Below are 13,454 nucleotides of genomic sequence, written 5' to 3'. Positions count from 1 at the left end.
GCTGGTTGCTGCTCATGGGCTTTCTCTAGTTGAGGTGAGCGGCAGCGACTCTTGTTTCAGTGTGTGGGCTTCGCGGTGAGGTGGCTTCTTTCATTCCAGCCTCGAGGTGCACGGGCTCAGTAGTTGTGGCCCACAGGCCTTGATCTCTGGCTCAGCGGTTGTGATGCACAAACTTAGCTGCCTTGCAACCTGTGGGATCTTCCAGGACCAGGGATCGAATATGTGTCCCCGCTTAGCTGCCTTGCAACCTGTGGGATCTTCCAGGACCAGGGATCGAATATGTGTCCCCAGCATTGGCAGGTGGTTACTTCACCAGTGGACCACCAAGGACATTCGAGAGTCAGGCTCTGTTTACAAAACTACCCAATCTGATCTTCCATACAGAGTGCCTCCTGGTACAGCGGAAATAGCGTGAACCCAGGGATCGAATCCAGGTCTGCTGCATTGCAGTCAGATTCTTTACCAGGGAAGCCCCCAAATGAGAAAACCCGAATCTTTCCTGGGTCATTATTCCATGATGATCATTTCTCCTTGAACCTGTTACTTAATCGTCTGAGTCTCGGTGTGCTCATCCATTACACAGAGATGACAGTATCGACCATGTTTATTTCACAGGATTATTGGGAAGATGAAGATGAACCTCTTTGGATAAGCTGTTGCTGCTGCTGCTAAGTCACTTCAGTCATGTCCAACTCTGTGCGACCCCACAGATGGCAGCCCACCAGGCTCCCCCGTCCTTGGGATTCTCCAGGCAAGAACACTGAAGTGGGTTGCCATTTCCTTCTCCAATGCATGAAAGTGAAAAGTGAAAGTCAAGTCGCTCAGTTGTGTCCGACTCGTAGTGACCCCATGGACTGCAGCCCACCAGGCTCCTCTGCCCATGGGATTTTCTAGGCAAGAGTACTGGAGTGGCTTGCCATTGCCTTCTCTACTTTTGGATAAGACTCTTTGATAAATTTTAATGCAATAGATACATGATGTTATTAACTGTAAAATAACATCAAACATAAAATTTCTGGAAAGATTTGCCATTAGAAATGCAAATAGGCATATATATGAATGCTTTTAATCGTTTGAATCTATACCCCTTATTACTGTTTATGGGCTTCCCAGGTGGCACAGTGGTAAAGAAGCTGCCTGCCAGTGCAGGAGATGTGGGTGTGATTTATGGGTCGGGAAGATCCCCCTGGAGGAGGAAATGACAATCCACCCCAGTATCCTTACCTGGGAAATCTCATGGACAGAGGAACCCGGTGAGCTACAATCCATGGGGTCACAAAAAGTCAGACAATTGAGCATACACACAAACACACACACACACACACTGTATGTAGCATAACAAGTTAGCCTTTTATTCATTAGAGCGAGGAAACTTGCTATAGCCTTTTACTTATTTATTTAGCATTTTTTTGAGCACTTTAAAGTTTACAGGGAAAAATGAGTGAAAATCATGCAACTCCCATCTATCTCCTCCCTCCATTTCTCCTCCCCTAATTTCCCCAGTTCTTAACATCTTGCATTAGTATGGTACATTTGTTACAATTGATGAGTCCATATAGACACATTATTATTAACCAAAGTCTGTCGTTTGTAACTGTTGGTGGTGTACATTTTATGGGTTGGGACAAGTGTATAATGACATAAATCTATCATTAGAGTGTCACACAGAATAGTCTCACTGCCCTAAAAACATCACGTCCCATCTATTTATCCCCCTCACCCTCTCCACCCCTCGTCCCCGCTCCCCAAACACCTGGTGACTACTGGTCTTTGTATTGTCTCCATAATTGTGCCTTTTCCAGAATGTCATATAGTTGGAATCATACAGTATGTAGTCTTTTCAGATTGGCCTCTCTCACTTAAAAATACACCCTTAAGCTTCCTCCATGTCTTTTTGTGGCTTGATAACTTATTTCTTTTTATCACTGACTGATATTTCATTGTGCGGATACACAACAGTTTGTTAGCTATTCACCTATGAAAGGATGTGCTGTTTGCCTCCAAGTTTTGGCAATCATGAATGAAGCTGCTGTAAACACCTGTGTGTAAGTGTTTGTGTGGACACGAGTTTTCACTTCCTTTGGGTAAATACCAAGGAGTGTGACTGCTGGATCATATGCTAAGAATATGTTCAGTTTTGTAGAAAACTACCAAACCAAACTTTGTCTTCCAAAGTGGCCACACCATTTTTCACCCTTGCCAGTATTTGGTGTTGTCATTGTTTTTGGATTCTGGCCATTCTAATAGCATATCTAATAGGGTATCTCATTTTGCTTTAATTTGCAATTTCCTAATGACATGTGGTATTCAGCATCTTTTCATGATTATTTGCTGTCTGTATATCTCTGTTTGTGAGATGTCTATTCAGAGCTTTTGCCCACTTGATTGTTTTCCCGTTGCTGAGTTGGATATCTGTCCTTTACCTAGCATGTATTTTGCAAAGATTTTTCTCCCAGTTTGTACATTCTCTCTTATTTATTTTCAATTGGAGGGTAATTGCTTCACACCGTTATGTTGGTTTCTGCCATACATCAGCATGAATCAGCCACAGGAATACATGTGCCCCCTTCCTCTTGAACCTTCCTCCCACCCATCCCACCCCTCTAGGTTGTCCCAGAGCCCAGGTTGAGCTTTTTGTGTTATATAGCACATTCCCACTGGCTCTCTATTTTGCATATGGTAATGAAATGTTTCCACGTTCCTCTCTCAATTTGTCCCATCCTCTCCTTCCCCCACTGTGTCTTCACCTCTATTGCTGCTCTGCAAATTGGTTCATCAGTACCATCTTTCTAGATTCCATATATACGTGTTCATATACAATATTTGTTTTGGTGCATCCTCCTAATATTTGTTTATCTTTCATTATTTAAACTCCAACATCCAATTCTTCTGAAGTGCTTGTGACCTCCAGGTTGATGGCTGGTAAAAAGTTAGGACAGTTTGAACTCTCCCGGCCTGTTTACCGTCGACTCTCGTCGCGCGGTCAGTTGCATCGTAGATGGGATCAAGTCATCAAGCCCAACAGCAGCTCCGCCGCAGCCCTCACGTTCTTCCGCGGAATCATCGCTCTATCATCTCCTCCGAGTCGGCCGGTGGCCGGTCCAAGTTGGCCGGGTCGCGGGGAGCCGATTGGAGCGGCCGAAACATTTTTGCTGACTGCAGTCATGCTCTCCCGGCCCGCTTGCTGGAATAGACACAGACACGGATTGGGTCACGCTGAAGACATTCCTGTCTTGTGAAGCAAGTCTGTTTGTATTTTAGGTTTGCCAGGACTAATGAATTAAAACATTTGGACGCTCCGCAACTTGCTGTTTATCAATGCCTCTTGACAGGAGGAGGGTTTTTCTTTTGCGCTTGCTTTTTCTAGAAGCATGACAACATCCTGGCTGCGGGAGAGGCAGGGAAAGGAGAGAGGGGTCGCGGAGGGAAGCGGCCCAGGGGGGGGCCCCGCGGGACGCCGGGGTCTGGGGGACGGCAGGTAGCAGCGAGCCGCCCTCCCAGCTGTCCCTGCTGCTCAGAGTGTCACGCTGCTATGCGGCAGGTGCGGCCCGCCCTGCCTCCAGCCCTCTCCTCCACAAAGGCAGCGACCGGCCAAGGCAGCGGCTGGCCCTGGATTACTCGAGTCCAGACACTCGGCTGAGTGAGGTAAGGCGACAGGTGCGAAAGGCCAGCCAAACGCTCAGAGCACCAACAACTTCACCAAAGCTCTGCTACCGCCCCGAGGAGGAATCAGCCCGGTTCCCCCAGGCGGTGTGATGAAGAGGCAAGTGGGTGCAGGGGCTGACAGCGTGTGGAACTCCAGATCCACCCAACGTTGCCGCCCGCCATCCTTTGGGAGGCAGACAGATGTTCTCCGGTGTGGAGGGGAGGGGCTCTCGTTAGCTGTGTTGATCAATTTCATCCCCCCCCCCCCACCCCCCACCCCTGGGCTGGAAACCCTGCCAGGGATCCATCTACAAAACCCCCGGAGGCACATTTCCACCCCTTGTGGTTTATGCCTTGGTGCAGGAAAGCACTGGGAGATTTAGCCAAAGGAGGAGTGAAGCTTTTCACCCTCAGATGTTCCGATAAAATGGTTTGGTGATGGTACAGGGTGTGATGATAAGACTTTTTCTTTTGGCTGCAACTTTAAGGGGATTTTTATTGTTTGTTTTGTTTAATTTGAGACAGTCTGTTCTATTCCCTAGGAACAGGTGGCTAACGAGATGGTTGATTCTAACCAGACGAGACTACACACAAATGTATGTCAGAGCTAAGATAAAGCAAATTTTGAGTCAAGTAACAGTGATTTTATATTACCCTTTTCTTGAGTCGAATGTTTCATGTTAATACTTTTTTCTAACTTAGATTGACATGACTTGGAGTGCTTTACGGTTCATTGCTACTTGGAGTGTTAAATGAATGGGCCAACTATGATTCTAACTGGGTGATAAACAGTTGCTGGTTTTTCTCCAAAGCTATACTAGGTGTTTAATATAAGCTTGTTCTCTTTTCATGTACTGGGTAAGATGATTCCATATGTATGTATGTCTAAATATACATATATCTATATATGCATTTGCTTTGAATCTATAAATAATTGTAAAAACAAAATTTGGTTTTCTAGAACACTATTTTTAGATAGAGAAATGTTGTGGGAAAGAATCAGGAACCTTGCTGTGAGAAAAGGCCCTACTACAGCAGTTCCCAGAATCTCACTAAGGATGGGTAAACAGATGATTTGTATTTTGCCATTTTTAGAAACATTTTCCTTAAAATAGCATTTGGAGTTTTTGGTTTGCTGTCTCCATGAGAAGGAAAATAGAGGGCTTAGGGGGATGCTTGATTAAAAATAGAGACGTTAAATATATGGGTTTAAATGACAAGGATATCGTGTATTTATAATAACATCTTTTCCTAGTTCCATTGAATAAAAACAATCAAATATCCTTGTTAAAATGTATTTGGGCTAAATTCTCTTATTTTAACAAAGAAATAGTCGTATATTTTCACCCACCCCAACCCATCTTATCTATAGTATGTTTTTCCATTCATTTCTATCTTAGTTTATTAATTCAATGATAATTTAGTAGGTGGGGTGGAGTATGCATAGGATGTTTTAGGATTTGTCTTTTGCTTATATTGTATGTTGTCTTTTGCTTTTATCATATCTACTTTAGAAATGTTTGATAGACTTATAGGTAGTTAATCAGATATTTAAAGCACATACTATTCATAATATAAGGGGGGATGTCTTTAAGTAGTCTTTGGTATTGAAATAATTAAGTAGTCATTGAAATAAATCCATGATACGATACTCATTTGTTACCACTCCGAGATCAATAATTCAGATCCAGTTTAGGCTTCTGTGAAGAGCTGTCTGATGCCTTATTAAGATTCTTTATCCCCCTCAAAAATAAAGCACTATGTAAGACCTCAAAGGGCCAGGGCTGGACGGGTCAGTGTAGGGGATATTAAAAAAAGTGAGGTGGGTGGAGATTTTGCTCCATCCTGTAAATCTCATTCTAGATGTATTTCCAAAGCAAATTTTTTTTTTATAAGCCAGAAAAAGAATTTTAAATGCAGTAGGTGCAGGGAAAGGAAGCTAGGAGCTAGAAAAAGCTTTAAAATAAGAAAACATTGTTTACTAATTTTCTTTTCTAATTTCCAAAGGGCTCTTGGGACGATGTTGGATAAAGTGACCATGGGTCTCTCTTGTCCTTGCAGCTGGAAGACCCAGAGGAAGGCCAAGGCTCAGGTGCCCACATGATCAGCACAGCCAGGGTACCTGCAGATAAGCCAGTACGCATCGCCTTCAGCCTCGACAATGCCGCAGGTACGCTCTGCTCTGAGGAAAAGCGCCCCCCCTACCACCACCCCTCCTTCTGTCTTCTTACCATCATCTTTTCCACGAAGCGTATTTAAAAATGCATGCCTGGGGAGTTCCCTGGCGGTCCAGTGGTTAGGACTATGCACCCGCTGTGCAGGGGCCATGGGTTCGATCCTTGGTCAGGGAACTAAGATCTTGCATGCTGCATGACCTAAGAAAGAGCATGTCTGGTATGACTCAGTGATGGGGAATGTGATTTTTTTTTTTTTTTTTCACGCCTTGTTGAAGTGTGGCTTCCAGAAATCCCTCTGGTGATGTGTCCACCTCCAAACCTTGGGTGGTTCGAGCGCATTTCTTTTTCACTTTCTCCGTTTTCGCTTTCTCTTATTATAAAATTCATGGAGCTATAACAATTTCTAAGGAGAGCAAATTATGTCATTGTTCAAACTGCATGAGGAAACGTGTACTAAGAGCTGGCAGTTGGCTAGGTAAGATAAAAATATCACTGTCCTGGTTCCAGCAGCATTTCCTGAAACCCAGTTCCAAATGCTGGTTTCTCGTGGCGCTCCCACACGTCCGGCTAAATAAACAGACTCCGGCGGGAGTGATGAATGGGACAGGTGAGGCGGAACCTCTTGAAATAGTTCGGTCTGAGGTGAGGCTGCCATCCTTAGAGCCCTGTGTCATGGCTTCCTTCAGTGACCTCTTAACACGCATATTCAGTTGCACCTCCCTCGACAGGGGACCCCAGGTGGTGTGAGGTCACAGCCGTGAGGAAGGGAAGGCTTGGGTTTCTTCCACTGGCATCAGCTTTTGCTCGTAGTCTAATGTCATCCGTTACAGTCACATAATCATACGCCTTAAACCACATGATCATTTAAACCTTAGATCTTCTGAGAATTGATTCTTTCCTTCCCTCCTTTTCTTCCTTCCTTCCTTCTTTCTGAGGGTGCTCCTGGAGGAAGGAGCACTTTACAAAGTAACGATTGAAAGGGGACAAAGTAATCCAGAGTAAGGATCTGGGCTCTGATGTCTGACATTACACAGCCCATTCAGACTTGACTATGTGTGCGCAGTCGCTCAGGCGTATCTGACTCTTTGCGACCCCATGGACTGCAGCCCACCAGGCTCCTCTGTCCGTGGAGTTTTCCAGGCAAGGATACTGGAGTGGGTTGCCATTTCCTCCTCCATCAGACTTTACTAGACTGCTTGATTATGGGGGTGACAATTACCCTGGGGTGCCTGGACTGTGCAGCCCCCAGGGGCGGATTCATTCTAGAGGTGAAAGAGATGAAGCCTTGATTCTTTATCACCTACTCTGCTGACACTTCTCCCGTGGCTGCTGTTATGCTGTATTCCCACTCAATGTTGCCCTGAAAGACAATGGTGAAGGGAAATCCTCCCAACTGGCGAATCAACCCATCCCAGCTTAGACATGACAATGACTATCAATTGCATTTGTCTTTTCATTAGACTTTCATTTATACTATTTCTGATCTTTGGAATAACCATGCTTATGTACCTATTAGTATTCTTAATTTGCAGAGAAAAAGATTGAAGTCCAGAGACCACACTGTTTATAAATAACAGTTATGATTTAAACTCACATCCCTGGACTGGACTGTTTAAACCCTCTCCATTATTCCAAGCTGCATCTCTAAGAAGAAAAAGAAAACTACAGGTGTAGGGAGAAAGAGTCTGTAAGAACTCTCTGTACTTTCTACTCAATTTATCTATAAACCTAAAACTGCTCTAAAGAAGAGAGTCTCTTGTTAAAAAGAAAACAAAAAGAAAAACCAAACAAAAAAAAGAAAAGCTCCTTCTGTTTTTATGCATTTCATAAATGCAAGATTTTGAGGAATACCAAGTGCTTGACTGGCTGGCTCTCAAGACAGACACATGTAAACCCAAACTCCAGGGAGAAAGAAAATGTACAATTTTCTTCCTTGTGTTTGTGTTCCACATGAGCAAGACAAGTCCTGTTATAATCAACAGAGTTACAGAGAAAATGTAGTATGTAAAGCTTGTTTGTTCTAAATAGTATGATTATGTCATAATTTGGAATGACGCAAATAAATTTTCCCTCATTTTCATTTTAACAAAATTTAATTTATGTACAGAAAAGAGCCAAGGAGAGGGGACCCTTGCTCTCTGGGTTGCATGAATAGATTCTTCCTTGAAGTACAAGGTGTACAACTTGTAATTAATTTACCACCATCTTTTGAGCACTGAGAATTCCTGCATACTTTTCATCAGTCAATTTTGATTGGTTTGTTCCAGTCTCTTTCAAATGTCCCAAGAATGTCCACTTCTGAAATTGATGGGTTTTTTTTTTTGATATGGAACCTTCCAATAAGGGTTGTCATTTATTTCACTTAATTCCTGCCTCTTACCCCTACAGAAGGATGCTCATGAAGTTTTATGAACAACCTTCTAAAATTAAATTTTAAAAAGGATCAATGCATTCCCATAGCTCTAGAAAAGGCACCTAACTAGAGAATCCAAGGCAGGAGCTAGAGTTCCCTGTTTCTCCATCTTTCTTAAAATAATCATCTGAGAGCACTCATCAAAAATGTATGTCCCATGGCCCTACTCCTACTGCAGTAAGTTCCGACTGAAGTCCAACAATCTGTATTTCCCTAGGCACCTGCAGTTACAAGTGTACAGAAAGATGCTTTGCAGACACTTGGGGCACTCCCTCTGAATTCTTGAGTGAGGAGTGTGTGGAGTCACAAGTGAGACTCATGCACTGTGCATGCCTTTTGAATTCCAGTGCATGTGTTCTATAGACCATACATGTGGGGGGAAACAAAGGAAAACATCTTATTTATAATAAGTGAGACAACCAAGTAAACTTTTAAAAAGTAATTCCATATTTTTGAATTTATTGTAGGGAGTAAGGAGAGTCCACAAGAAAAGGAGACATCTTTGTCTGTGAATGTTGACTTGTTCATATCTCATGAGCCTAATTCAGTGCTTATTCCTCTAGTCATCTTTTATTTTGCTTCATATTTTTCTGAGACAATTTAGTGTAAAAGTTAAGGGCCTAGGGCTTTGGAAAGAGTGAGGGGTCGTTTCCAGATTCATTTCCATCATGGTTTGTGTGATCTTGTGTAAATCACTCAACTTTTCTGAACTTCAGTTTGCCATATGTGTCTAGTAATAACTCATAGAGTTATTGGAAGAATTAAATAACACTATATAGATAAAGAGGGCTTCCCAGGTGGCTCAGCGGTAAAGAATACGCCTTCAGTGCAGGAGATGTGGGTTTGATCCCTGGGTGGGGAAGATCCCTTGGTGAAGGAAATGACAACCTACTCCTGTATTCTTGCCTGGGAAATCTCCCTGGACAGAGGAGCCTGGTGGGCTACAGTCCATGGGGTTGCAAAGAGTCGGGCACAATTTAGTGACTAAAATAATAACAATAATATAGATAAAGCATTTAGCATCATGCTTGACATGAACTGAGGACTAAACTAGCCCCTGTGTTTGTGATGACTGATTCTGGAGTATTAAGCAAAGTGTAAACCACGAGGCAACTTTGTGTTTCCCCTACATCTCACACTTCTGCCTCTTGTCAAGGTAGGGTTTATAGGATGAATGAGCTGCAACTATTTAGCAACTCGTTATCCACTTGGTGGACTGTGGGTGTCTCTGCCTCTGATCTTATTAATTAGCTGAGTTTTACTTAGTTTCTGTATTTCTAGCTCTCTGTCAAAGTCTGGTGGGCTCTGCAACAGAGAAGTACAATGAGATCCTCCTATGGGTTTTAAAAGGCAGAGAGATTTGGGGAAAAATCTGTCACCCAGAGCAGATCGGTACAGCTGTGTGATGTGATAATCATCCTGGGCTTGAAGGCAGGTAGGGTATAGAAAGAGAGTGTAGGAAAGATACCATTTCTGGAAACCAGGTGTTAAAAAAGGAAGCTACACATCTTCTGGGGCTTCCCTGGTGGCTTAGCAGTAAAGAATGCGCCTGCAATGCAGAAGATGTGGATTTGATCCCTGAGTGGGGAAGATCCCCTGGAGAAGGAAATGGCAACCCACTCCAGGTTCTTCCCTAGGAGAATCCCAGGGGCAGAGGAGTCTAGTAGGCTATAGTCCAGGGGGGTGCAAAGAGTCGGACATGACTTAGTGACTAAACAACAATAACAACACATCTTTTAACAATTCTTCTTTTCTCCTTCAGACAGAAATCATGAGCAAAACCTAAGTCAGGAAGAGCACAATTTGTTCAGGAAATTCTTTTTTTTATTTTATTTTATTTTATTTTATTTTTAGGAAATTCTTAAACTCTCTTCAACTGGAGCAGAGGTCTGAACTGTGGAAGAGTAACCTGACATTTACTAAGCCCCTCTCTGAGCTGGGCGTTTTGCTGGGGTCTTGTGTAGAAAGTTTGATTGCAGTTCAGTTCAGCCGCTCACTTTGTTTTAGATAGCAGTAAATTAGCATTACCAAGTCAATCTTCAGAGTGCAATGAAAGAATTTGTTTTGATCAGAAGCAGCAGAGTGTCAAGAATTCTTGAGCAAGGGAGTAATATGATGAAAATGGTAAGTGTTCAGTTGAAATAGCCTGGAATGTGAGGATATGAGAGAATGGAAGAGGCTTCTTATCATGGCACACAGATAAAGTGGTGAAAGCCTGGATTAGAGAATGGGATGGGATGACTGAATTCAGAGTACATTTTGAAGGAAGGGTTGGAAAGGCTTGGTGACAGACTGGCCTGGGAGATGGGGAACTGATCATTGATAGCAAAGTGAGCCACAAGTCTCCAAAAAGACTATGGACCTCCAAGGAGTTAAATAAAGGAAGTGCGTTTTTAGGGGAAAAAATAAATACCTTTTAAAATACAATCACCATTTCTAGCCTAACATTAGAATGCTTTATTAAGTAACATTTAGCTAACCGTAACTCTCAGAGGCAGCAAGGCTTGCCTTTCTTTGTTTCTGTTTTTTTAAAGAATATATTTTATTGGAACGTCCCTGGCAGTCTAGTGGTTAAGACTTTGTCTTCCAATGCAGGAGGTGCGGGTTTAATACCTGGTCAGGGAGCTAAGATCTGACATGGCTCTGAGCCAAAAAACCTAAGTCATTAAACAGAAGCAATACTGCAACAAATTCAATAAAGACTTTAAAAATGGTCCACATCAAAAAAAAAATCTTTAAAAAATTTAATTTTAATTTATTTATTTGACTGTGCTATGTGGCTTTGTAGGATCTAGGAATCTCAGTTCCCAGACCAGGGATCAAACCTTGATCTTGTACAGTGAAAGCTTGGAGTCCTAACCAATGGACTACAAGGAAATTCCCAGCAATGCTTGTCTTTAATAAACCAATAATATAACTTGTATTGCCTCCAAACTTCGAATTCCGAGAGTTGACTTTCTAAATAGGGACTTTCACGGAGTCAGTTTTCCTCAACAGAAAATGTGCAGAAGAGAAATATGGATCACATCTCTTAGGTTATTAGGGAGAATAACCTGGCCCTTCTCCAATTAGAATTTAGAGTCTAATGGACTTGAGGATTTGATGTTAATTACTTGAGAATTTTCCTTATCTTCAGTGGAGCCAAAATCTGGCACACTGTTGAAAAAATCTAGGCCTTGGCTTTAAAAAAATTTTTTCTTATTATTATAGTCAGAGATACTTACTATTTAGAGTCAGAGATATAAGCCCAAGCTCATAGCTTTCAACATTTTTTAAAAAAAATCTGGGCATGATTTCATTAGAAGACATTTAGTTAAAAAAATCAAGACTCACTGTTTATGTAAACTGTTTTTTCCCCACAATCGGGTGTTTTGTATGGCAGTGGGAATTAGGTGGAGTAGCTGAAACAACTATCCTTGACTCCAGTTTAACTGCATATTATATGAATGTCTCTTTGGAAGCAAGATTCACGCCTGCAAAGCTAGCTCTCAGCAAAACTGATACAGGTGAAGTACCTCTTGCCACTGTTTCCTTCCTTTGACTTTTTCTACCTGTGGAACCTTTTGGTGGTGTTTCTGTCTTCCTCCGCAGGGTCCCAAAGCTTCCGTACTCCCTTCCCTTCACATTTCAATCCTTGTTTTCAGGAAAGACTCTGGAAAACCTCATTCACGCTAAGCAATAAGTAAATGTCAAGACTGACCCTTTTATCTCTCTCGGTGTGTTTGTGCGTATCCATGGGGGAATCAGTAGGAAGCCTAAGGATCAGGTTCCCACGGGAATTCTACCAGCCAGCTTGGTAAGGGTGGCATTTGAGGACGTGGGCATTTTCCTGAGTCACATTCTGTCCCACTTCTGACCTTACTTTGAGTTCATCTCTGCATGAACGGACAACAATCAGCTGAAAACCACTCAAGCTCTTAGAAGCGGGGGCATGATCTCCTGTATTTATATCCTTTACGGCAGTAGTCCACAAGCTCTTTGGCACCAGGGACCGTTTCGTGGAAGACGATATTTCTATGGAAGGAGGGGTAGGTTTTGGGGTGATTCATGCACATTACATTTATTGTGCACTTTATTTCTCTTATTATTATATTAGTTCCACCTCAGATCATGACGCTTTAGATCCCAGGTGTTGGGGATCCCTGATCTATAGAGCACAGAGTAGAGAACCCTAGTAGAACTTAATAAATACTATAAAATCTATAATACCATATCTATAACCCCTTGGAGTTCATTCTTCTGATACCAGGGGAAGAGGTTTTGAGATACAGCTTGATTTATTGGTTGGAATCTGTGGCTGAAGACGGTAAAGGAAAGATCAGAATGGAAATGAATGCTTATGGAGTTCCTGGGTGCTTTTGCTTGTACTACCTCATCAATTTAGTCCAAGTGACAACTCTACTGAAAAGATGTTATTATACCCATTTTACAGAAGTGGAAATGTTGGCTAAGGAAGGTTAAATAACTTGTGGAGGCGCTAGTGGTAAAGAAATCACCTGCTAATGCAGCAGACAGAAGAGACACGTGTTTGATCCCTGGGTCGGGAAGACCCCCTGCAGGAGATCATGGCAACCCACTCCCATATTCTTGCCTGGAGAATCCCATGGACAGAGGAGCCTAGCGGGCTACAGTTCATGGGGTCTCAAAGAGTTGGACATGACTGACACGACTTAGCACACAGACACTCTAATCAAGCAGCTGATATAAATAATGGGAAGGGAGTCAAAGCCAGGCCCTTGGGGTTAATTTACTTTATTACCCATTTAGAGGTAGGGTCAGGTGGCACAGTGGTGAAGAATTTGCCTGCCCGTGTAGGAGACGCAAGAGACGAGGGTTCAATCCCTGGGTTGGGAAGATCCCCTGGAGGAGGAAATGGCAAACCGCTCTGGTATTCTTGGCTGGAAAATTCTATGGACAGAGGAACCTAGCTGGTTAATAGTCCATGGGGTCACAAAGAGTCAGACACGACTGAGCACAAACAAGTAAAGAAGGGATCCGGGTAATAAAAGAATGAATGTTCCTGTCAGCAAATGTCTTCCCTAGTGGTCCTGGGAAATGATGAAGGAAAGTTAGTTCTGATACATTTTCATAGAGTGGGAAAGAAGAAAGGGAGAGGTAAATTTTATTTAGTGGTGTGCTGAGAAATAAATATATTTCCAAAGGGCTCTTGAAACACATGTTTCTGAGTGAGTGACTATGTTTCTAAGCTGAAAGTGAAA

The 13,454-nt window shown here is 42.7% G+C and overlaps 1 protein-coding gene across 4 annotated transcripts in view; it reads left to right on the top strand.

Annotated features, from left to right (window-relative positions):
• The window catches only part of MAP3K7CL (MAP3K7 C-terminal like), an 85,192-nt gene that overhangs the window by 33,519 nt on the left and 38,219 nt on the right, over positions 1 to 13,454 (top strand). Inside the window, exons 1-4 of one of the 4 annotated variants that reach the window (XM_061134366.1) lie at positions 616 to 765; positions 2,896 to 3,645; positions 4,188 to 4,241; positions 5,707 to 5,815. In XM_061134366.1, coding sequence (XP_060990349.1) covers positions 4,206 to 4,241; positions 5,707 to 5,815 — 145 coding nt within the window. In that variant the 5' untranslated portion in view covers positions 616 to 765; positions 2,896 to 3,645; positions 4,188 to 4,205. Of the gene's footprint in view, positions 1 to 615; positions 3,646 to 4,187; positions 4,242 to 5,706; positions 5,816 to 13,454 lie in introns of those variants that run through there. The other 3 variants (XM_061134365.1, XM_061134367.1, XM_061134364.1) reach the window with 3 other exon arrangements.

This window comes from Dama dama, chromosome 31 (assembly GCF_033118175.1).
Source record: "Dama dama isolate Ldn47 chromosome 31, ASM3311817v1, whole genome shotgun sequence".
NCBI lineage: Eukaryota > Metazoa > Chordata > Mammalia > Artiodactyla > Cervidae > Dama > Dama dama.
The sequence above is the reverse complement of the archived record's forward strand: the minus strand, read 5'-3'. Positions and strand labels throughout refer to the sequence as shown.